Here is a 22,496-nt window from a genome sequence, read left to right on the forward strand (position 1 = left end):
CCCGGCCGATCGAGGCGTCCGAAATCCTGAAAGGTCAGGGACAGCACAGTGGTTAGCACTGCTGCCTACGGTGCCGAGGTCCCAGGTTCGATCCCGCCTCTGGCTCACTGTCCGTGTGGAGTTTGCACATTCTCCCCGTGTTTAGAGATAGAGCAGCATATTTGAAATAAATGGCAGGAATGTGGGCCAAGTGGGAGAATAACACTTGGGAGGCTGACAGAAAACATTTATACTCTTCTTTTTTTTTTTTTTTGCATCTCAACTTTTAACTAAATAGATTCTGTCCTTGCCACCCCCACCCCCCCCCCCCCCAAAGGACATCTTGTTCCAACACAATGTCTTCCCTAATCAGAGCTTCCACCCCACCTCCCCCTTCTCCTTCCCTCTCGATGTGTTTTGTATTTGTGAATAAGTGGCCAGTTGGAAACTCCTTTTTATTTCATGACCATATTCCCACGTGGCTATTATTTTTTGGAGCTCACCCACCTTATTCACCACACGTTGTGCGTTTTGCGTACAAGCATTGTAAATCTGTTTTCTTGTCCTTGTTCTGCTCCTGTTTAATATGGTACTCTTTACGATTCCTTCTCGTGCAGTTCCCTTGCCAATAGGCGCACTGATCTGTACTGCGCTCCTTCAAGGTATTCTTCCCAGCGGCCTCCAATGTTGAGTACTAGTTTGAGAGCGGCACAATCACACACTGAAGTCTCTTGCAGTTCCTCCCTCTTCTCTTCCCCCCCACCCCCCACCCCCCCCCCCCCCCCCCCCACTCCCCCTGACCACCCATCTACTGCACTCTCTCTGTCCGAGGGATGGCCATTGCTTAGGAACTTACAATCCAGGAAATTCTCTGTCTCCCTGATGCTGTGCAGTGACAATAGCTGCCTCCTCGGGCTCAGAGGTCCAACGCATATAGTTCCCCTCCAATGACATCTTAAGTGGTCTGAAGTTCCCCCTTGGCACAGCCGGGAAATGGAAGCCCAGATCTCAGCTGTCTACCTTCCCTCCTTTATAGTTAGTGCCATGCTTAAAGTGTTAATTTTAATTAATGCCTCTAGATCTTGGCTGCCACTGCCTCCTCTCTTTTAAACTACCAGAACTGCAGAAATTCCAGAGACCCGCATTAGCCCCTTTCAACAGTAATTACTGAACTGGTTGCTCTCAGTCCGAGAGCTTGGACCACATTGGGCATCGTATGCCTGTGGCACAGTGGTCAGCATTGTTCACAGCGCCAGGGACCCAGGTTCAAGTCTGGCCTCGGGTGACTGTGGAGTCTGCACGTTCTCCCCGTGTCTGCGTGGGTTTTCTCCAGGTGCTCCGGTTTCCTCCCACAGTTCAAAGATGTGCAGAACAGGGTGGGGGAGTGGGCATAGGATAGGTGCTCTTTTGCAGGGACGGTGCAGATTCGATAGGCTGAGTCGCCTCCTCTTGCACTGTGGGGATTCCATGGTCTGCTCACCAAGGAGGTGAAATGGTTAAAGGCTGGTGTGCAGAGCTGGTGATCCACCAGCAGATGTCAGCGTCGCTCTGCACTGAAGGCGAAGGTCCATTCACTCCGGGATCAGTGCTGGTTAGGAAAATAGCACTTACAAATTCTCTAATGCTACCAATTTTAGATAAAAGGCTGATTTGCCACACTGACATCCACTGCCAGGTGATCAGAGCTTTCCTTCGGGTCCGCACCACCGCCTCTTCGTCACTGAGTCCATTCTCCAGCCAGAGTCGAAAGCTGAATCAGACTATTGACAAGCTGCTAGACCCCGAGGTGAGGCTCCGTCCTCTTTTAAACACCTCGCATCCTCGTCCCTCCCTTGCGGAGCTCCGTGTCAAATATCATGCTGCCGCGAAGCACCTTTAGAAAGTGAGAGGTGATCTTCCTGGGACAGCTGAGGGGCGTGGTCTGGGTGGGTAACCGGGAGGGAGGGTTCCCCGTGTGGGCCAGACCCGAACCAGGGGCAGCGCAGTTTAAAAATGAAGGGGCCTCGTTTCCGAGATGGAGGCGAGGAGAAATCCCTTCCCAGGTTGAGGGAGCAGGCTCGAGGGGCCGAATGGCCGGCTCCCACATCCACAGATTTCTAGACCTTTCCAGCACCGAAGGAGGCCATTCGGCCCATCGTGCTCCCGCTGGTGAACAAAGGTTTGACGACACGAATCCCGTTTTCCAGGGCTCGCCTTAAGAGCCCTGGAGGTTACGGCAGTGAAAGAGTGGATATCTAACCCTAACCCTAACCTTTCAATGTTTGTGACTATCTGTGCCCCCTCTCCCCGGCGATTGACCCCTCTACTCATTTTAAAAAGTGCCTTCCTGGCTCTGCCCCTCAATCTTGTACACCTCTATCTGATTCCTCCCCTCAGTCTCCCTGCTCCTAATCCATATGTTCCAATGTTAAAGATGCAACAGAAAGTATTGTATTTCTGTAATGCCCATTGTGACCACCAGGTGTCTGAAAGCACCTTCCATCCACTGACGTGCTTATTGCAACACCGTCACTTGGAAAGCACGGGATCCAGTAAAGTTCCACAAACGATGTTATAACCATGACCAGATGGTCTGTTTTAGTGATGTTGGCTATCGTTACACCCATTCTCCACTTGTTAACAGTGCAGCAAAATCTGAATGTATAAAAAGGTCGGACATTAACAGCCTCTGGGTGAGGCCCATCCACCCACTGTCACTCTTCACCAGGGAAAGTTTGTCGCGTTATCAACTCGCAATGCTGACCTTCAGCCCTTCCCTTGTTCAGTAGTCTGCAGCCGGGGATTGACCGACGAGATTAGCTCCTGCACCCTGCACCCCTCAGCGGGCCCCGAGAGTCTGCTGGAGAATTACTTTGAAAAGACACCAGTGAGATATAGGAAGCTGCCTTTTTCTTGCAGGAGTTTTAAATAAAGCACCTGTCCTCCTAACCCATTTCCGTGCCCAGGCTGGACCGCTCGCAGTCAGCTAATTATTCCACTTTCGGCAGTGCTGTGGTTGATCTACTTTAGAAGGACAAACGTTAGAACGTCGAGCATTGTAGATTCTGCGAGAGCGACCACAGGAAATTCCTGGGTTACAGATCAAGAACCTCCCAAAGGAGAAAACGGCCCCTCCACACCCCCCCACCCAGTCCCCTCCACACACTGTAGAGGGTTCCATCTCTGCTACTCCACTACTGGGCTGATATCTGGGGTTTGAGTATCTGTGTGTGTCTCTCTCCAGCTGGCACTGAAACTTCAGAGGCCAGGGGATGCCGCACTGGGACACCTCCACGGAAGAGAGCGCTGAATCAAGCCTGCCGTTTATCCCTAACCGGAAGCCTGAGGCTTATATCACACAGATATCCAGACCCCCACCAATGCCCAGGTGATTCTCTCTCTTGCCGGTGGTGCAACACCCACCCGGTTCCTACTTCGCTGGAGTAGCTTTCCCAAGAGAGAGAATAGGACACTGCTGTTTATTACCTAACCAGCAGCCTGTCCTGAGTGAACGGGTTCGAATCGTTCAAGATGACCCCAGATTCTCGATCCCGGAATTGAGGTGAGGAATATCTTAATAATGACTTGGTCAGAGATCGCTGGTGAGAGATTGAAGAATTTAAACGACTCCAATTATCAGCAAATCGAGGTTTATTGCAAAACCCAGGTCAAAATCATCAAACAGAAGAAATTATAATAAAATCTTAAACTCTAACACAAACTATGTCTATTCAGGAAGTACTATAACGGACACAACGTAAAATCTTATTGTTACACAGTTTTAGCAATGGCACAAAACACAAATCAAGCCCCCTGCCCCAAAGCCTCAACCACTATCAAAGTCCCGGGAGTTTCGCTCGCTGCTGCAGGGTACTTACAGTCCAGGGCTGCGGCTGGAGCAGGAGGTCAAGTCGAAGGTGGAGAGGTCAAGCCAAGAGCCCCTCAATCGAAACACAGCCCCTTTTATATCCGTTTACCTGGCTTTTTCCTGTGTTCGGCCAGCCCCTTTTGCATTGAATCGGTAAGGTTTAAAGTTCCTGCTGGTCCCGCCCCCTTTGAGCCGGACAGACCTGTTGACTTCCGGGTTTTCCTCGCAGGTCCGCTCCTTCCAGCCAGGCAGACCTGTCCCGATTTGAATTTGGCGCCGACTCCGCCCCCTCCACCCAGTGAGTTCCTGCCGGTGTCTTCTGTCAAGATTGGAGTACCTCCCCCAGGTCCGCCTCCAACTTGGGTTTTTCTCCCGTTTATCTTCAAGGGCTTTTCCAGCGCAATATACTGAGCCCAGACAGTCTGCTTTTTGGGATAACAAGGTTAAGCTCTCTTGTGAAGATTTTCAAAGTCTTCCATCTGCTCCGGAGATCGCTGCTATTCTCCCCTCGCTATGTTGATGGGGTGTTGATTGGATTCTGCTCTGGTGGAGGCAAAGTCATTTACATCTGCATGGGGCTATGACCATCCCATTGTCCTGCTTGCAGGCAGGCCCCTCACACCATTCCCATTCCCCTTTGTCTCTGTGTTTAATCCTATTTCGTTGTCTGGCTTCTTCTTCCTTGTAGCTCCGGGGGGGGGGGGGTTTGTAAATACCTATGCCCCTACTCAGCTCAGCGGACCAAGCCTGCTGGGAAATTTGGTTACGTTCCTTTGGCGTAAAAGTGTCCAGTTTACAGTCTCTGGGTTTTATTCTTGGGCAGTCCAAAAAGGGCCGAATTGCCCGAAAACCTTACAACACCCCCACCTAGTCCCCTCCACACCCCCCACCCAGTCCCCTCCACACCCCCCACCCAGTCCCCTCCACAACCCCCACCCAGTCCCCTCCACACCCACCAGCCAGTCCCCTCCACACCCCCCACCAAGTCCCCTCCACACCCCCCACCCAGTCCCCTCCACACCCCCCACCCAGTCCCCTCCACACCCCCACCCAGTCCCCTCCACACCCCCATCCAGTCCCCTCCACCCCCCCCACCCAGTCCCCTTCCCCCACCCAGTCCCCTCCCCCTTCCCCCACCCAGTCCCCCCCCCCCACCCCGTCTCCCCCCCCCCACCCAGTCCCCTTCCCCCACCCAGTCCCCACCCCTCTACCCGGTGCTCTCTGCCCCCACCCGCACCCCTCCGCCCTCACCCGCCCCCCTCCGACCCCACCCGCCCCCCTCCGACCCCACCCGCCCCCCTCCGACCCCACCCGCCCCCCTCCGACCCCACCCGCCCCCCTCCGACCCCACCCGCCCCCCTCCGACCCCACCCGCCCCCCTCCGACCCCACCCGCCCCCCTCCGACCCCACCCGCCCCCCTCCGACCCCACCCGCCCCCCTCCGACCCCACCCGCCCCCCTCCGACCCCACCCGCCCCCCTCCGACCCCACCCGCCCCCCTCCGACCCCACCCGCCCCCCTCCGACCCCACCCGCCCCCCTCCGACCCCACCCGCCCCCCTCCGACCCCACCCGCCCCCCTCCGACCCCACCCGCCCCCCTCCGACCCCACCCGCCCCCCTCCGACCCCACCCGCCCCCCTCCGACCCCACCCGCCCCCCTCCGACCCCACCCGCCCCCCTCCGACCCCACCCGCCCCCCTCCGACCCCACCCGCCCCCCTCCGACCCCACCCGCCCCCCTCCGACCCCACCCGCCCCCCTCCGACCCCACCCGCCCCCCTCCTACCCCACCCGCCCCCTCCGACCCCCTCCGACCCCACCCGCCCCCCTCCGACCCCACCCGCCCCCCTCCGACCCCACCCGCCCCCCTCCGACCCCACCCGCCCCCCTCCGTCCCCGCCCCACCCCGTCCCCGCCCCACCCCTCCGCCCCACCCGCACCCCTCCGCCCCACCCGCACCCCTCCGCCCCACCCGCACCCCTCCGCCCCACCCGCACCCCTCCGCCCCACCCGCACCCCTCCGCCCCACCCCTCCACCCCCGCCCCACCCCTCCGTCCCCGCCCCCACCCCTCCGCCCCACCCGCACCCCTCCGCCCCACCCGCACCCCTCCGCCCCCACCCGCCCCCCTCCGACCCCACCCGCCCCCCTCCGACCCCACCCGCCCCCCTCCGACCCCACCCGCCCCCCTCCGACCCCACCCGCCCCCCTCCGACCCCACCCGCCCCCCTCCGACCCCACCCGCCCCCCTCCGACCCCACCCGCCCCCCTCCGTCCCCGCCCCACCCCTCCGCCCCCTCCCGCACCCCTCCGCCCCCTCCCGCACCCCTCCGCCCCCACCCGCACCCCTCCGCCCCACCCGCACCCCTCCGCCCCACCCGCACCCCTCCGCCCCACCCGCACCCCTCCGCCCCACCCGCACCCCTCCGCCCCACCCGCACCCCTCCGCCCCACCCGCACCCCTCCGCCCCACCCGCACCCCTCCGCCCCACCCGCACCCCTCCGCCCCACCCGCACCCCTCCGCCCCACCCGCACCCCTCCGCCCCACCCGCACCCCTCCGCCCCACCCGCACCCCTCCGCCCCACCCGCACCCCTCCGCCCCACCCGCACCCCTCCGCCCCACCCGCACCCCTCCGCCCCACCCGCACCCCTCCGCCCCACCCGCACCCCTCCGCCCCACCCGCACCCCTCCGCCCCACCCGCACCCCTCCGCCCCACCCGCACCCCTCCGCCCCACCCGCACCCCTCCGCCCCACCCGCACCCCTCCGCCCCACCCGCACCCCTCCGCCCCACCCGCACCCCTCCGGCCCACCCGCACCCCTCCGGCCCACCCGCACCCCTCCGGCCCACCCGCACCCCTCCGCCCCACCCGCACCCCTCCGCCCCACCCGCACCCCTCCGCCCCACCCGCACCCCTCCGCCCCACCCGCACCCCTCCGCCCCACCCGCACCCCTCCGCCCCACCCGCACCCCTCCGCCCCACCCGCACCCCTCCGCCCCACCCGCACCCCTCCGCCCCACCCGCACCCCTCCGCCCCACCCGCACCCCTCCGCCCCACCCGCACCCCTCCGCCCCACCCGCACCCCTCCGCCCCACCCGCACCCCTCCGCCCCACCCGCACCCCTCCGCCCCACCCGCACCCCTCCGCCCCACCCGCACCCCTCCGCCCCACCCGCACCCCTCCGCCCCACCCGCACCCCTCCGCCCCACCCGCACCCCTCCGCCCCACCCGCACCCCTCCGCCCCACCCGCACCCCTCCGCCCCACCCGCACCCCTCCGCCCCACCCGCACCCCTCCGCCCCACCCGCACCCCTCCGCCCCACCCGCACCCCTCCGCCCCACCCGCACCCCTCCGCCCCACCCGCACCCCTCCGCCCCACCCGCACCCCTCCGCCCCACCCGCACCCCTCCGCCCCACCCGCACCCCTCCGCCCCACCCGCACCCCTCCGCCCCACCCGCACCCCTCCGCCCCACCCGCACCCCTCCGCCCCACCCGCACCCCTCCGCCCCACCCGCACCCCTCCGCCCCACCCGCACCCCTCCGCCCCACCCGCACCCCTCCGCCCCACCCGCACCCCTCCGCCCCACCCGCACCCCTCCGCCCCACCCGCACCCCTCCGCCCCACCCGCTCCCCTCCGCCCCACCCGCACCCCTCCGCCCCACCCGCACCCCTCCGCCCCACCCGCACCCCTCCGCCCCACCCGCACCCCTCCGCCCCACCCGCACCCCTCCGCCCCACCCGCACCCCTCCGCCCCACCCGCACCCCTCCGCCCCACCCGCACCCCTCCGCCCCACCCGCACCCCTCCGCCCCACCCGCACCCCTCCGCCCCACCCGCACCCCTCCGCCTCCGCCCCCACCCCTCCGTCCCCGCCCCACCCCTCCGCCCCCGCCCCCACCCCTCCGCCCCCGCCCCCACCCCTCCGCCCCACCCCCACCCCTCCACCCCCGCCTCCGTCCCCGCCCCACCCCTTCGTCCCCGCCCCCACCCCTCCGCCCCCGCCCCCACCCCTCCGCCCCCACCCCCACCCCTCCACCCCCGCCTCCGTCCCCGCCCCACCCCTTCGTCCCCGCCCCCACCCCTCCGCCCCCGCCCCCACCCCTCCGCCCCCGCCCCCACCCCTCCGCCCCACCCGCACCCCTCCACCCCCGCCTCCGTCCCCGCCCCCACCCCTTCGTCCCCACCCGGACCCCTCTGCCCCACCCGCACCCCTCCGCCCCACCCGCACCCCTCCGCCCCACCCGCACCCCTCCGCCCCACCCGCACCCCTCCGCCCCACCCGCACCCCTCCGCCCCACCCGCACCCCTCCGCCCCACCCGCACCCCTCCGCCCCACCCGCACCCCTCCGCCCCACCCGCACCCCTCCGCCCCACCCGCACCCCTCCGCCCCACCCGCACCCCTCCGCCCCACCCGCACCCCTCCGCCCCACCCGCACCCCTCCGCCCCACCCGCACCCCTCCGCCCCACCCGCACCCCTCCGCCCCACCCGCACCCCTCCGCCCCACCCGCACCTCTCCGCCCCACCCGCACCTCTCCGCCCCGCCCGCACCCCTCCGTCCCCGCCCCCACCCCTCCGGCCCGCCCCCACCCCTCCGCCTCACCCGCCCCCCTCCGCCCCACCCGCACCCCTCCGCCCCACCCGCACCCCTCCGCCCCACCCGCACCCCTCCGCCCCACCCGCACCCCTCCGCCCCACCCGCACCCCTCCGCCCCACCCGCACCCCTCCGCCCCACCCGCACCCCTCCGCCCCACCCGCACCCCTCCGCCCCACCCGCACCCCTCTGCCCCACCCGCACCCCTCCGCCCCACCCGCACCCCTCCGCCCCACCCGCACCCCTCCGCCCCACCCGCACCCCTCCGCCCCACCCGCACCCCATCGCCCCACCCGCACCCCATCGCCCCACCCGCACCCCTCCGCCCCACCCGCACCCCTCCGCCCCACCCGCACCCCTCCGCCCCACCCGCACCCCTCCGCCCCACCCGCACCCCTCCGCCCCACCCGCACCCCTCCGCCCCCACCCCTCCACCCCCGCCTCCGTCCCCGCCCCCACCCCTTCGTCCCCGCCCCCACCCCTCCGCCCCCGCCCCCACCCCTCCGCCCCACCCGCACCCCTCCGCCCCACCCGCACCCCTCCGCCCCACCCGCACCCCTCCGCCCCACCCGCACCCCTCCGCCCCAGCCGCACCCCTCCACCCGCACCCCTCCGCCCCACCCGCACCCCTCCGCCCCACCCGCACCCCTCCGCCCCACCCCTCCGCCTCCGCCCCCGCCCCTCCACCCCCGCCTTCGTCCCCGCCCCACCCCTTCGTCCCCGCCCCCACCCCTCCGCCCCACCCGCACCCCTCCGCCCCACCCGCACCCCTCCGCCCCACCCGCACCCCTCCACCCCACCCGCACCCCTCCACCCGCACCCCTCCGCCCCACCCGCACCCCTCCGCCCCACCCGCACCCCTCCGCCCCCACCCGCACCCCTCCGCCCATCCCTCCGCCCCTACCCCTCCGCCCCACCCCTCTGCCCCCACTCGCACCCCTCCGCCCCACCCGCACCCCTCCGCCCCACCCGCACCCCTCCGCCCCACCCGCACCCCTCCGCCCCACCCCTCCGCCTCCGCCCCCACCCCTCCACCCCCGCCTCCGTCCCCGCCCCACCCCTTCGTCCCCGCCCCCACCCCTCCGCACCACCCGCACCCCTCCGCCCCACCCGCACCTCTCCACCCCACCCGCACCCCTCCACCCGCACCCCTCCGCCCCACCCGCACCCCTCCGCCCCACCCGCACCCCTCCGCCCCCACCCGCACCCCTCCGCCCATCCCTCCGCCCCTACCCCTCCGCCCCCACCCCTCTGCCCCCACTCGCACCCCTCCGCCCCACCCGCACCCCTCCGCCCCACCCGCACCCCTCCGCCCCACCCGCACCCCTCCGCCCCACCCGCACCCCTCCGCCCCACCCGCACCCTTCCGCCCCACCCGCACCCTTCCGCCCCACCCGCACCCTTCCGCCCCACCCGCACCCTTCCGCCCCACCCGCACCCTTCCGCCCCACCCGCACCCTTCCGCCCCACCCGCACCCTTCCGCCCCACCCGCACCCTTCCGCCCCACCCGCACCCTTCCGCCCCACCCGCACCCTTCCGCCCCACCCGCACCCTTCCGCCCCACCCGCACCCTTCCGCCCCACCCGCACCCCTCCGCCCCACCCGCACCCCTCCGCCCCACCCGCACCCCTCCGCCCCACCCGCACCCCTCCGCCCCACCCGCACCCCTCCGCCCCACCCGCACCCCTCCGCCCCACCCGCACCCCTCCGCCCCACCCGCACCCCTCCGCCCCACCCGCACCCCTCCGCCCCACCCGCACCCCTCCGCCCCACCCGCACCCCTCCGCCCCACCCGCACCCCTCCGCCCCACCCGCACCCCTCCGCCCCACCCGCACCCCTCCGCCCCACCCGCACCCCTCCGCCCCACCCCTCCGCCTCCGCCCCCACCCCCACCCCTCCACCCCGCCTCCGTCCCCGCCCCACCCCTTCGTCCCCGCCCCACCCCTTCGTCCCCGCCCCACCCCTTCGTCCCCGCCCCCACCCCTCCGCCCCACCCGCACCCCTCCGCCCCACCCGCACCCCTCCGCCCCACCCGCACCCCTCCGCCCCACCCGCACCCCTCCGCCCCACCCGCACCCCTCCGCCCCACCCGCACCCCTCCGCCCCACCCGCACCCCTCCGCCCCACCCGCACCCCTCCGCCCCACCCGCACCCCTCCGCCCCACCCGCACCCCTCCGCCCCACCCGCACCCCTCCGCCCCACCCGCACCCCTCCGCCCCACCCGCACCCCTCCGCCCCACCCGCACCCCTCCGCCCCACCCGCACCCCTCCGCCCCACCCGCACCCCTCCGCCCCACCCGCACCCCTCCGCCCCACCCGCACCCCTCCGCCCCACCCGCACCCCTCCGCCCCACCCGCACCCCTCCGCCCCACCCGCACCCCTCCGCCCCACCCTCACCCCTCCACCCGCACCCCTCCGCCCCCACCCGCACCCCTCCGCCCCACCCGCACCCCTCCGCCCCCACCCGCACCCCTCCGCCCATACCTCCGCCCCTACCCCTCCGCCCCCACCCCTCTGCCCCCACCCGCACCCCTCCGCCCCACCCGCACCCCTCCGCCCCACCCGCACCCCTCCGCCCCACCCGCACCCCTCCGCCCCACCCGCACCCCTCCGCCCCACCCGCACCCCTCCGCCCCACCCGCACCCCTCCGCCCCACCCGCACCCCTCCGCCCCACCCGCACCCCTCCGCCCCACCCGCACCCCTCCGCCCCACCCGCACCCCTCCGCCCCACCCGCACCCCTCCGCCCCACCCGCACCCCTCCGCCCCACCCGCACCCCTCCGCCCCACCCGCACCCCTCCGCCCCACCCGCACCCCTCCGCCCCACCCGCACCCCTCCGCCCCACCCGCACCCCTCCGCCCCACCCGCACCCCTCCGCCCCACCCGCACCCCTCCGCCCCACCCGCACCCCTCCGCCCCACCCGCACCCCTCCGCCCCACCCGCACCCCTCCGCCCCACCCGCACCCCTCCGCCCCACCCGCACCCCTCCGCCCCACCCGCACCCCTCCGCCCCACCCGCACCCCTCCGCCCCACCCGCACCCCTCCGCCCCACCCGCACCCCTCCGCCCCACCCGCACCCCTCCGCCCCACCCGCACCCCTCCGCCCCACCCGCACCCCTCCGCCCCCACCCGCACCCCTCCGCCCCCACCCGCACCCCTCCGCCCCCACCCGCACCCCTCCGCGCCCATCCCTCCGCCCCTACCCCTCCGCTCCGCCTCCACCCCCACCCCTCCGCCTCCGCCCCCACCCCTCCGCCTCCGCCCCCGCCCCCACCCCTCCGCCCCCACCCCCACCCCTCCGCTCCCGCCCCCACCCCTCCGCCTCCACATCCACCCTGTCGATACCCCTCAGCATCTTAAAGGTTTCAATCAAGTTGCCTCTTACTCTTCTAAACTCCAGTGGACAGAAACCCAACCTTTCCTCATCAGACAACCAGCTCGTTCCTGGTATTAATCTTGGGCTGGGTGTTTGGGGGGGTATTAAGGTATATGTGGGTGGGGGTGAGGGGGTTGTTGACGGGATCGTGGAGTGAAATGGCGCAGCAGGCTTGATGGGCTGAATGGTCGTCTCCTATTCCTTGTGTTCTTAATCGGAGTGGGTGGTTGTCCTCGGACCCAGCACCCTTCACAACCTGATGAAATGCCTCCTCCATCCCAGGAGGGCAGTGAGGAGCACGGTGGGGAAGTCGGTGGTGCCGAGGCACCCGGTCGGGCTGCACGATTCTTCGGCCACCCGTAGCTCAATCCCTCTGAAGGGAACGATGACCAGGAAGCACATTTCCCCAGCAAAGCGTTGCCGCAAACTGGAACTCTCTTCCCGCAAGAAGACTGGCTGCTTGGGAATCATTGGAGTTTCCAAGAAATACAAAGATGGACAAACATTTGCTAAGCAAGGGCATTTTGAGGAATATGAAGGGAAGGAGGGTGACCTCGTTGGCTGATTGAATGACCTACCTCTAGTACAATTTTTGTCTTGTGCCTTCGTACAGTAGCACAGTGGTTAGCACGGCTGCCTCACAGCTCCAGGGGCCCGGGTTCAATTCCGGCCTTGGGTCACTGTCTGTGCGGAGTCTGCTCATCCTCCCCGTGTCTGCGTGGGTTTCCTCCGGGCGCTCCGGTTTCCTCCCACAGTCCAAAGATGTGCAGGTTAGGTGGGTTGGCCGTGATAAAGTGCCCTTCGTGTCCAGGGACGTGCAGGTTGGGTGGGGTTACAGGGATGGGGTGGGGGAGTGGGCCTTCGTGGGGCGCTCTTTCTGAGGGTTGGTGTAGCCTCGAAGGGCTGAATGTCCTCCTCCTGCACTGTCGGGAATCTGTGATAACAGGACCTGCTCGGTTTACAGTTAAACGTAATGCCCTTTTTAATCTTATTTACCTCCTTCCCGATGGAAATGTTATTTTCCCGCTGTCCAACAGTAAACGGGACCCTGAGAGAGAATCTTCACTTGGGTTGCACTGTGCTCTGTTACCTCAGTTTTACACACACAGCTATCTGGGTCAAAAGGATTCAATTACATGCGGTGCTTGAGATAGATGCAAGGAGGATCCGAGGCTCATATCACTCAGCTTTTGCTCTGTAAACATTTATCTTTTACCGGCACAATTGTATTTCTGGATCGGGGAGGGGACGACGACAATTTCTGCCAATTATTGTCACCGTCTTAAAGCAAACTAAAAGGCCGGAGCTCCTGGGTCGGGCACGGTTATTGCTCTGCTGCATCTCACCTGCTTTCGTCGGGATCCGCACCTTTTCCTCGCCCCGCTTTCCGGCCTGGGCCCAGTGGGAAATGTGCCGTCCAGCTGCTCAGGAATCCCCTCAGCCGAGTCGGGGGGGGAAGGGAAGCCCCCTTTTTTTACGACACCGAGATGGCTGGTGGGGGAGGGGAGGGTGGTCAGTGGGAGGAGCGGGTCATTGTGGTGGGTGGTCAGTGGAGGGAGGGGGGGGTGAGGTTGCGGGGGGTAGTTGAGTTGTGCAGGGGTATGGGGTGGAGGGGTATGGGGTCACTCACTTTTTCTGTGCGGAGTCTGCACGTTCTCCCCGTGTCTGCGTGGGTTTCCTCCGGGTGCTCCGGTTTCCTCCCACAAGTCCCGAAAGACGCACTTCTTGGGTGAATTGGACATTCTGAATTCTCCCTCCGTGTACCCGAACAGGCGCCGGAGTGTGGCGACTAGGGGCTTTTCACAGTAACTTCATTGCAGTGTTAATGTAAGTGTTAATTGTGACACTAATAAAGATTATTATCATTACTATTATTAATATCAGATTCTGCAAACTTTAATTTTCTCCCCCCTTTATTCTTTGGGATGTGGGTGTCGGGGGCAAGGCCAGCATTTATTGCCCATCCCTAATTGCCCTGCTCGTCCATTTCAGAGAGCAATCAAGAGTCGGCCACATTTGCTGTGGAGTCTGGTGTCACATGTAGGCCAGGCCGGGTAAAGGTGGCAGATTTCCTTCCCTGGAGGGCCCTTAGTGAACCAGACGGGATTTCGCAACAATCGATGACGGTTGTCACGGTCGCCGTGACTGAGACCAGCTCTTCGATTCCAGATTTTCTGAATTACATTTAAATTCCACCAGCTGCTGTGGTGGTATTTGTACCCGTGTCTTCCCGCCCCCCACCCCCACCCCTCCCCCCAAGGGCATCAGCCTTCGCCTCCAGATTACCAGCCTGGTGAAATTCTCGCTAATCGGTTCCACCCAGGTTGGTGAAGTCAAAACCAAGACGAGCTCCTTTCATTAACGGAGAGAGTTGACCGACTTTGATCGCAATCGACACCGCCCAGTGTCCCGGCCATCCCCTTTTCCAGGTGTACACCGAGCATAGGCATCTGGATTACCAGTCCATCGGATTGCCACTACCCCACCATCTCCCCTGAGTGTGTACCTGTGAACTGCTGCTCTTTATTTCTTTTGTAAATTAAGCTCACCTCATAGGATGATAGATAGCAGAATGGCAAGTTCACCTGTGACATTGTCTTTTCTAAAGATGAGCTACTGGACCCGGCCCTGAAGGAGCCTCCAGACTTCTTGTACGTGGCAGTAATGAGACTACAGGCCCTGCCTGAAGACGTACATAGCTTAGGGAGCAAGAAAGGGACGAGGCGGCGTTCGATTCTGAAGGGAGAGCGTTCCAGGGCAGCGAGGGAGAGGCAGTCGTGGTCGGAGGCAGAGGACAGAAAGTTGAGGCAGGAGAGCCCAAAGCCAGACGACCCGAATAGAGAGAAACTTGCCGAACACAGACGCTCCACGAAGCGAGTCTCAATCGCTCCAGAACAGCCCATTATCATTGATTACATTGACCCTTATCCACTGACTCATTTTGAGAGCATTGAGGGAAGTAGACTGCCTCTGGCAGGGCGCCAACAAGAAGCCGATTCAGCAGCCAGCGATGAAACCCAGTTGGTTGCAGTAGGTCAGTATAGAGTTGTAGAATCATACAGTATAGAAGTGGCCCTTCGGCCCATCTAACCTGCACCGACATAAAACGACTCTAAACCTACACTAATCCCACTTCCCAGCTCTTGACCTTGTTATGACATGTCAGCTGCTCATCCAAGTTCCTTTTACGGTTGTGAGGCTTCCTGCCTCTACTCCCCTCCCAGGCAGTGCATTCCCACCACCCCACCCCGGTGAAAGGATTTATCCTCAAATCCCCTCTTAAGCTTCCTGTCCCTTGCCTTAAAATTACGCCCTCTCTTTATTGACCCTTCAACTAAGGGGAACAGCTGCTTCCTATCCACCCTGTCCATACACCCCATAATCTTGCTCACCTCAAATCAGGTCCCTTCTCTGCTCCGAAGAAAACTACCCGAGCTTCTGCAGCCGCTCTTCATGGCTAAAATGCTCCCTGAATCTCCTCTGGTGAAATCACATCCTTCCCATAGTGAGGAGACCAGAACTGAACACAGTACTTTAGCTGTGGCCTAACCAAAGTCCCGCACAGCTCCAACATAACCTCTCCAACCCTTAGAATCAATGCCACAGCTGAAGAAGGCAAGTCACCTTAACTACCCGATTAACATGTCCTGCCGCCTCCAGCGAGGGCTCTGTGGACAAGCGGGTCTTTGCTGAATGGTTTCTCAGGAAAGCTGCCTTACCAGCCTTTAAGCACTGGGTCAGTTGAATCCGCTCCAGGAACAATAAGGATTTGTACGTTTAAAGCAAAAGAACACTTTCCTGTACAAATAACAAGCTTGTCGCAGAGAATTGTGTACGGGTCGCTCTGTGTCCCCGATGTGATGGGTCCTGGAACATGAAACGCAGTAGATTTCTAACCCCGTGAGCTATGACTGTGTACGGTGAGGGTGCGGAGTGCAGCAGCAGAGCAAGACGTGAACTTCTGCTCACTAAAGGCCTGGTGGATGAAGGCAGCGATGTGGGTGACCCTCGGCTGTTTGCTGCAGAACAGCAGCTCCTGGCCTTGGCTGTGCTTGGCGACTGCAGGTACTTGGTGTGAAGGGACGTCACTTTAGGAATCGGACCCTCCTTGCAGTGGGCCAGAGAGCAGGAAAGAAAGTGCGTCTTTGCGAGGGGGAGATCTGAGGGGGGCTGTCGAACCGAGGCCAGATAACTCCTAACCAGGACAAGGTGCCTCCAATAACTCAAGCTGGGTGTGACGCCATCTTCAGTCAGGCCAGGGCGGTCATGTCGCTCTCAGCCAATAATGGGGCAACATGGTGGGGGACGGCACGGTGGCACAGCGTTTAGCACTGCTGCCTCACAGATCCAGGGTCCCAGGTTCGATTCCCCGCTGGGTCACTGTCTGTGCGGAGTCTGCACATCCTCCCCGTGTGTGCGTGGGTTTCCTCCGGGTGCTCCGGTTTCCTCCCGCATCCCAAAGATGCAGGTTAGGTGGATTGGCCGTGATAAATTGCCCTTGGGTTAGGTGGGGTTATGGGGATAGGGTGGAGGCGTGGGAATAAACAGGGTGCTCTTCCCAAGAGCCGGTGCAGACTTTGTGGGCCTCCTTCTGCACTGTAAATTCCATGTCACAGGGAATCCATCACAGTGGGAAGTAGAAAGAGACATCCTCCTTTTTTCTCGGGTCTGTGCCTGTGCACGGGTGTCTGCGTGTGCACGCGTGTCTCAGTCCGTGTGTATGCGCGTCTTTGCCGACTAGACTGTGACTGAAGGGTTTTAGACAGTGGCTCGCTTTAGCGCGTATCTGGATCTTAGAATGTGTCTGTCTGCAGCACTGCACTCCCACTGCACTGCTCAGTGAGCCCTCCTCACCCTCCTGAGCTCAGAGTTACCCTGCTGCAGTTTGCATCGTCATATTCAGCAACAGCCCCTTTTTTTTTTTTGGTCACTTGGAAGCAGGGAGTTTATTTCCAAGCTGCACTTAATTTCTTTTTCTTGGCCTGTGGCTCACCAAAACACAGGGATTAATTCTTCCCACCCCACAGGAGCAGCTGGAGCCTGTGTGAAGGCAGCCAGTGTGGCGTTAACCCTGAGGATGCTCCATCAGCTCTCTATCTCTCTCTCTCTCCCTCTGTGTGTGTCTCTGCATGTCTGCAGGAAGTGAAGCCCACAAAGGAGCAGTTGTGGAGAGTAATCGCGGGGCCTTGCTGAGTCGCTGTACATCCATGCCCGTGGACATCTCTGGTAAGCCTGGGGGCTCCCTTCACCAAGTTCAAAATCAGACAACTACAAAACCACAAGCACGTTATAAGTTTCAGAGCTGTTTCAGAACATTCACAGACTAATATTTGCCATTAATTTAGGGATATTATAGATAAAGTGAAGTAGCCAATGCAAATCCCGTACTTCTGAATTTACCCCCGGTGCCCCCTTCCCTCATTACACTGTCCATTTCCCCTTCTCTCTCTCCCTGTCCCCCTTCTCTCTACCCCTGTCCCCCTTCTCTCTCCCCCTGTCCCCCTTCTCTCTCCCCCTGTCCCCCTTCTCTCTCCCCCTGTCCCCCTTCTCTCTCCCCCTGTCCCCCTTCTCTCTCCCCCTGTCCCCCTTCTCTCTCCCCCTGTCCCCCTTCTCTCTCCCCCTGTCCCCCTTCTCTCTCCCCCTGTCCCCCTTCTCTCTCCCCCTGTCCCCCTTCTCTCTCCCCCTGTCCCCCTTCTCTCTCCCCCTGTCCCCCTTCTCTCTCCCCCTGTCCCCCTTCTCTCTCCCCCTGTCCCCCTTCTCTCTCCCCCTGTCCCCCTTCTCTCTCCCCCTGTCCCCCTTCTCTCTCCCCCTGTCCCCCTTCTCTCTCCCCCTGTCCCCCTTCTCTCTCCCCCTGTCCCCCTTCTCTCTCCCCCTGTCCCCCTTCTCTCTCCCCCTGTCCCCCTTCTCTCTCCCCCTGTCCCCCTTCTCTCTCCCCCTGTCCCCCTTCTCTCTCCCCCTGTCCCCCTTCTCTCTCCCCCTGTCCCCCTTCTCTCTCCCCCTGTCCCCCTTCTCTCTCCCCCTGTCCCCCTTCTCTCTCCCCCTGTCCCCCTTCTCTCTCCCCCTGTCCCCCTTCTCTCTCCCCCTGTCCCCCTTCTCTCTCCCCCTGTCCCCCTTCTCTCTCCCCCTGTCCCCCTTCTCTCTCCCCCTGTCCCCCTTCTCTCTCCCCCTGTCCCCCTTCTCTCTCCCCCTGTCCCCCTTCTCTCTCCCCCTGTCCCCCTTCTCTCTCCCCCTGTCCCCCTTCTCTCTCCCCCTGTCCCCCTTCTCTCTCCCCCTGTCCCCCTTCTCTCTCCCCCTGTCCCCCTTCTCTCTCCCCCTGTCCCCCTTCTCTCTCCCCCTGTCCCCCTTCTCTCTCCCCCTGTCCCCCTTCTCTCTCCCCCTGTCCCCCTTCTCTCTCCCCCTGTCCCCCTTCTCTCTCCCCCCCCCTTCTCTCTCCCCCCCCCTTCTCTCTCCCCCCCCCCCCTTCTCATCCCCCCCCCCCCGTCCCCCTTCTCATCCCCCCCCCCGTCCCCCTTCTCTCTCTTCCCCCCCCCCCATCCCCTTTCTCTTCTCCCCCTCCCCCGTCCCCCTTCTCTCCCCCTGTCCCCGTTTGTCTTGCTGATTGACTCTCTTTGCCAGAGCAGGGTAGCAAGTTGCCGACAGGCGGAATGCCCTGAACATCTTGATGTGTGTAGTGTAGTGAAGGAGCTGGAGTGGGAATTGGGGTTAACATTTCGCTTCACTAATCCAGGATCATATCCAAATGTGTTGCTGCTCTTGTAGGAATGCAGAAAGGAGTTTGCTCAGACTTCGACATGGCTTGTGAAAGAGGGAGGATTTCAACGTCCTTACAAGAGGAAACTCCAATGAACCACACGCCATTAAGTAGAGTAAGATGATCGTATTTTAACGTCTATAATTGTGTAGGACACCAGTGAATGGTCACACCTTGAAATCAGCCAAGTCACTGTTTTTGCTGTGGATTGGGTTGGTGATCTTTGACACCTGAGGAGGTTTGCATTATAATGTGCCTGTATTCTATGTCACATAGAAAACTGATTCGCAGATTGGCTGAACTGCTTTGTAATTATTGTACAGAGGAATGTTCACTCCTTGAAGAAGAGCTTTTGTGTCTCTAATGGATGGCACTTGAGGTTGCAGTACCGATGCTGAATAATGCCAGTGTTGAAGGCATAAGACCTGGACGCGTTCTCTCGCTCACTCTCGCGCGCACTCTCTCGCGCGCACTCTCTCGCGCGCACTCTCTCGCGCGCACTCTCTCGCGCGCCCTCTCGCGCGCACTCTCTCGCCCGCGCACTCTCTCGCGCGCGCCCTCTCTCGCGTGCTCCCTCTCTCGCGTGCTCCCTCTCTCGCGTGCTCCCTCTCTCGCGCGCTCCCTCTCGCGCGCTCCCTCTCGCGCGCTCCCTCTCGCGCGCTCCCTCTCGCGCGCTCTCTCTCGCGCGCTCCCTCTCTCGCGCGCTCCCTCTCTCGCGCGCTCCCTCTCGCGCGCGCTCCCTCTCGCGCGCGCACTCTCTCGCGCGCGCTCTTTCTCTCGCGCGCGCTCTTTCTCTCGCGCGCGCTCTTTCTCTCGCGCGCGCTCTTTCTCTCGCGCGCGCTCTTTCTCTCTCGCGCGCTCTTTCTCTCTCGCGCGCTCTTTCTCTCTCGCGCGCTCTTTCTCTCTCGGGCTCTCACGCGCTCTTTCTCTCTCGGGCTCTCACGCGCTCTTTCTCTCTCGGGCTCTCACGCGCTTTCTCTCTCGGGCTCTCACGCGCTTTCTCTCTCGGGCTCTCACGCGCTCTCTCTCTCGGGCTCTCACGCGCTCTCTCTCTCGGGCTCTCACGCGCTCTCTCTCTCGGGCTCTCACGCGCTCTCTCTCTCGGGCTCTCACGCGCTCTCTCTCGGGCTCTCACGCGCTCTCTCTCTCGGGCTCTCACGCGCTCTCTCTCTCGGGCTCTCACGCGCTCTCTCTCTCGGGCTCTCACGCGCTCTCTCTCTCGGGCTCTCACGCGCTCTCTCTCTCGGGCTCTCACGCGCTCTCTCTCTCGGGCTCTCACGCGCTCTCTCTCTCGGGCTCTCACGCGCTCTCTCTCTCGGGCTCTCACGCGCTCTCTCTCTCGGGCTCTCACGCGCTCTCTCTCTCGGGCTCTCACGCGCTCTCTCTCTCGGGCTCTCACGCGCTCTCTCTCGGGCTCTCACGCGCTCTCTCTCTCGGGCTCTCACGCGCTCTCTCTCTCGGGCTCTCACGCGCTCTCTCTCTCGGGCTCTCACGCGCTCTCTCTCTCGGGCTCTCACGCGCTCTCTCTCTCGGGCTCTCACGCGCTCTCTCTCTCGGGCTCTCACGCGCTCTCTCTCTCGGGCTCTCACGCGCTCTCTCTCTCGGGCTCTCACGCGCTCTCTCTCTCGGGCTCTCACGCGCTCTCTCTCTCGGGCTCTCACGCGCTCTCTCTCTCGGGCTCTCACGCGCTCTCTCTCTCGGGCTCTCACGCGCTCTCTCTCTCGGGCTCTCTCTCTCGGGCTCTCTCTCTCGGGCTCTCTCTCTCGGGCTCTCTCTCGGGCTCTCTCTCTCTTTTCTCTCTCTCTCACGGGCTCTCTCTCTCTCGCGCGCTGTCTCTCTCGGGCTCTCTCTCTCTCGCTCTCTCTCTCTCGCTCTCTCTCTCGGGCTCTCTATCTCGGGCACTCTCTCTCGGGCTCGCTCTCTCTCGCGCGCTCTTTCTCAATCTCTCTCGCGCGCTCTCTCTCTCTCTCTTGCGTGCTCTCTCGTGCTTTCTCTCTCTCACACGCTCGCTCTCTCTCTCTCTCTCACACGCTCGCTCTCTCTCTCTCTCTCACACGCTCTCTCGCGCTCGCTGTCTCTCTCTCTCTCTCTCTCTCTCTCAGGCTCTCGCGCTCTCTCGGGCTCTCTCTCGCACGCTCTCTTTCTCTTTCTCTTTCTCTCTCACTCTCTCTCTCTCTCTTGTGCGCTCTCTCTCACGCGCTCTCTTTCTCGTGCTCTCGCTCTCTCGCGCGCGCTCGCGCTCTCGCGTGCGCTCTCTCGCGCGCGCGCTCTCTCTCTCTCTATCTCTCGCGCGCGCTCTCGCTCTCGCGCGCACGCTCTCTCTCTCGCGCGCGCGCGCTCTCTCTCTCTCTCTCTCTCTCTCTCTCTCTCTCTCTCTCTAGACCCTGATATAAAGCACAGGCCGTCATTCAGTGATCATGCTCAGAACGGGACCTCCAGTGGTGCCCCTGCCAGTGCCCATTGCCCATGGCCAGTGAAAGGCCACATTCTCGATGCGGTTCCAGTGCAGGTTTCTCACCACGTGTTCCTCCCTCTGGGAACAAACGTGCAGCCTCTTCCAGGCTCTCCCTCCAGCTCAACTCCACCATGAAGTGCCCGACTCGTACCCTGTAGACCTCATCCTGCTGGACACAGACCTCTCCAAACTTGCAATGGACACCTACTGGGGAAACAGGAGGAGTCCCTGCTGCTGCCTCTGCATCAGGGAAGACTTGCAGCCCTTCCCCAGGCCCGGCTTGGGCATCCTGAGTTTGTGCTCAAGTTTTGACTCTGCCGGTTTTCATTCCTGGCCCCTTTGCGCGCCCCCCCCCCCCCCCTGTTCCGTTCACTTCTAGCTGATGGTTTATGGTTTCATATGAAGTAGTTGCGCTGTGGAGTTTTACCAAACCGTCCATTAACTACCTTAACAGCCTGGGGCAGTGAGTTGGCAGGCTCCCTCTTCCCCGCCCCCCTCCCCCAATCCCCAGACCATGTTGGCATCACGCTGAACCCTGCCCCACACGGACATTCGCAGCGAAGGTCACCGCGTAACAATCGCATGACCCGAGCCCCGCCTGACGCAACCTTCGACCTGATACAAGAATTCGGAGGCCGGACGAAGTTACCCCAGTTACCGTGCTGGTCTGTCCAGTGCCCACGGCGCACTAGCTAAACGCTCTGCTGACGGAGAGCTCCTGAACGGTCCTTAAACACTCACAGAAATGGCCTGCTTTAAGCGGCAGCGGGTTTTCATTTTAGATTAATTGCTGGGAGTTCGAACGCGCGATGAGACGGTGCAGCGTTTTGTATGGCAGTAACCCTTGTGAAGCCGGTTTGCTGGGGGGGGGGGGGGGGGTCCTTTGCATGGTGACGGGATTTTCTCCTTGTAGGGAGGTGATGAGCAGTGGGCGACCAGCCCATTCCGTACCCCTCCGAGGGTTGCTCGTAGTCTGCTCTCACCGAGTGTAGCTTGCAGAGAATTTTGCACCCTGCCAGGGTTCCCCGGAGGGGAAGGGGAGGGAGGGGATGCCAATGTCTCTATTGTGATTCTGTCTCGACCTGAACGAATGTCTGTTTGTCCCAGTCTGCCCCACAGGACAGCAGGGAGCGTAAGTCCGTGACGGTGGAGGAGAATCCCACCTGTGTGTTGTACCTTTTTCCTGAGGATGATTCCGATGAAGTGTATGGGCCAACTCAGTTCAGACACGTCGGGACTATTTTCGAGGAGGCGAAACAGGAGCTGTTGAAGCTGTTGCGGATTGAGGTTGGAGACCTTTTAATTTGTTACTTCTCGGGTAATGTTCTGACGGATACTCACAAATGTAAAACATGTTTATTTCGTCCTCCCACGGGATGTGGGCGGCGCCGGCTGCACCAGCATTTGTTGCCCAGCCCTAATTGCCCTGCAGCTGCAGGGCTTGCTGGGCCATTTCAGAGGGCAGGCCACATTGTCAT

General features: G+C 63.8%; 2 protein-coding genes across 2 annotated transcripts in view; one reads left to right on the forward strand and one right to left on the reverse strand.

The window, feature by feature from the left end:
* Window positions 1-22,496, reverse strand: part of LOC140403402 (uncharacterized) — a 960,939-nt gene that overhangs the window by 604,361 nt on the left and 334,082 nt on the right. The window lies entirely within an intron of this gene.
* LOC140403208 (patatin-like phospholipase domain-containing protein 6) overlaps window positions 1-22,496 on the forward strand; it is a 198,380-nt gene that overhangs the window by 70,563 nt on the left and 105,321 nt on the right. The window contains exons 13-15 of the mRNA XM_072490961.1: window positions 14,421-14,846; window positions 18,572-18,678; window positions 22,126-22,305. Coding sequence (XP_072347062.1) covers window positions 14,421-14,846; window positions 18,572-18,678; window positions 22,126-22,305 — 713 coding nt within the window. The remainder of the gene's footprint in view (window positions 1-14,420; window positions 14,847-18,571; window positions 18,679-22,125; window positions 22,306-22,496) is intronic.

Source organism: Scyliorhinus torazame, chromosome 27, assembly GCF_047496885.1.
Source record: "Scyliorhinus torazame isolate Kashiwa2021f chromosome 27, sScyTor2.1, whole genome shotgun sequence".
NCBI lineage: Eukaryota > Metazoa > Chordata > Chondrichthyes > Carcharhiniformes > Scyliorhinidae > Scyliorhinus > Scyliorhinus torazame.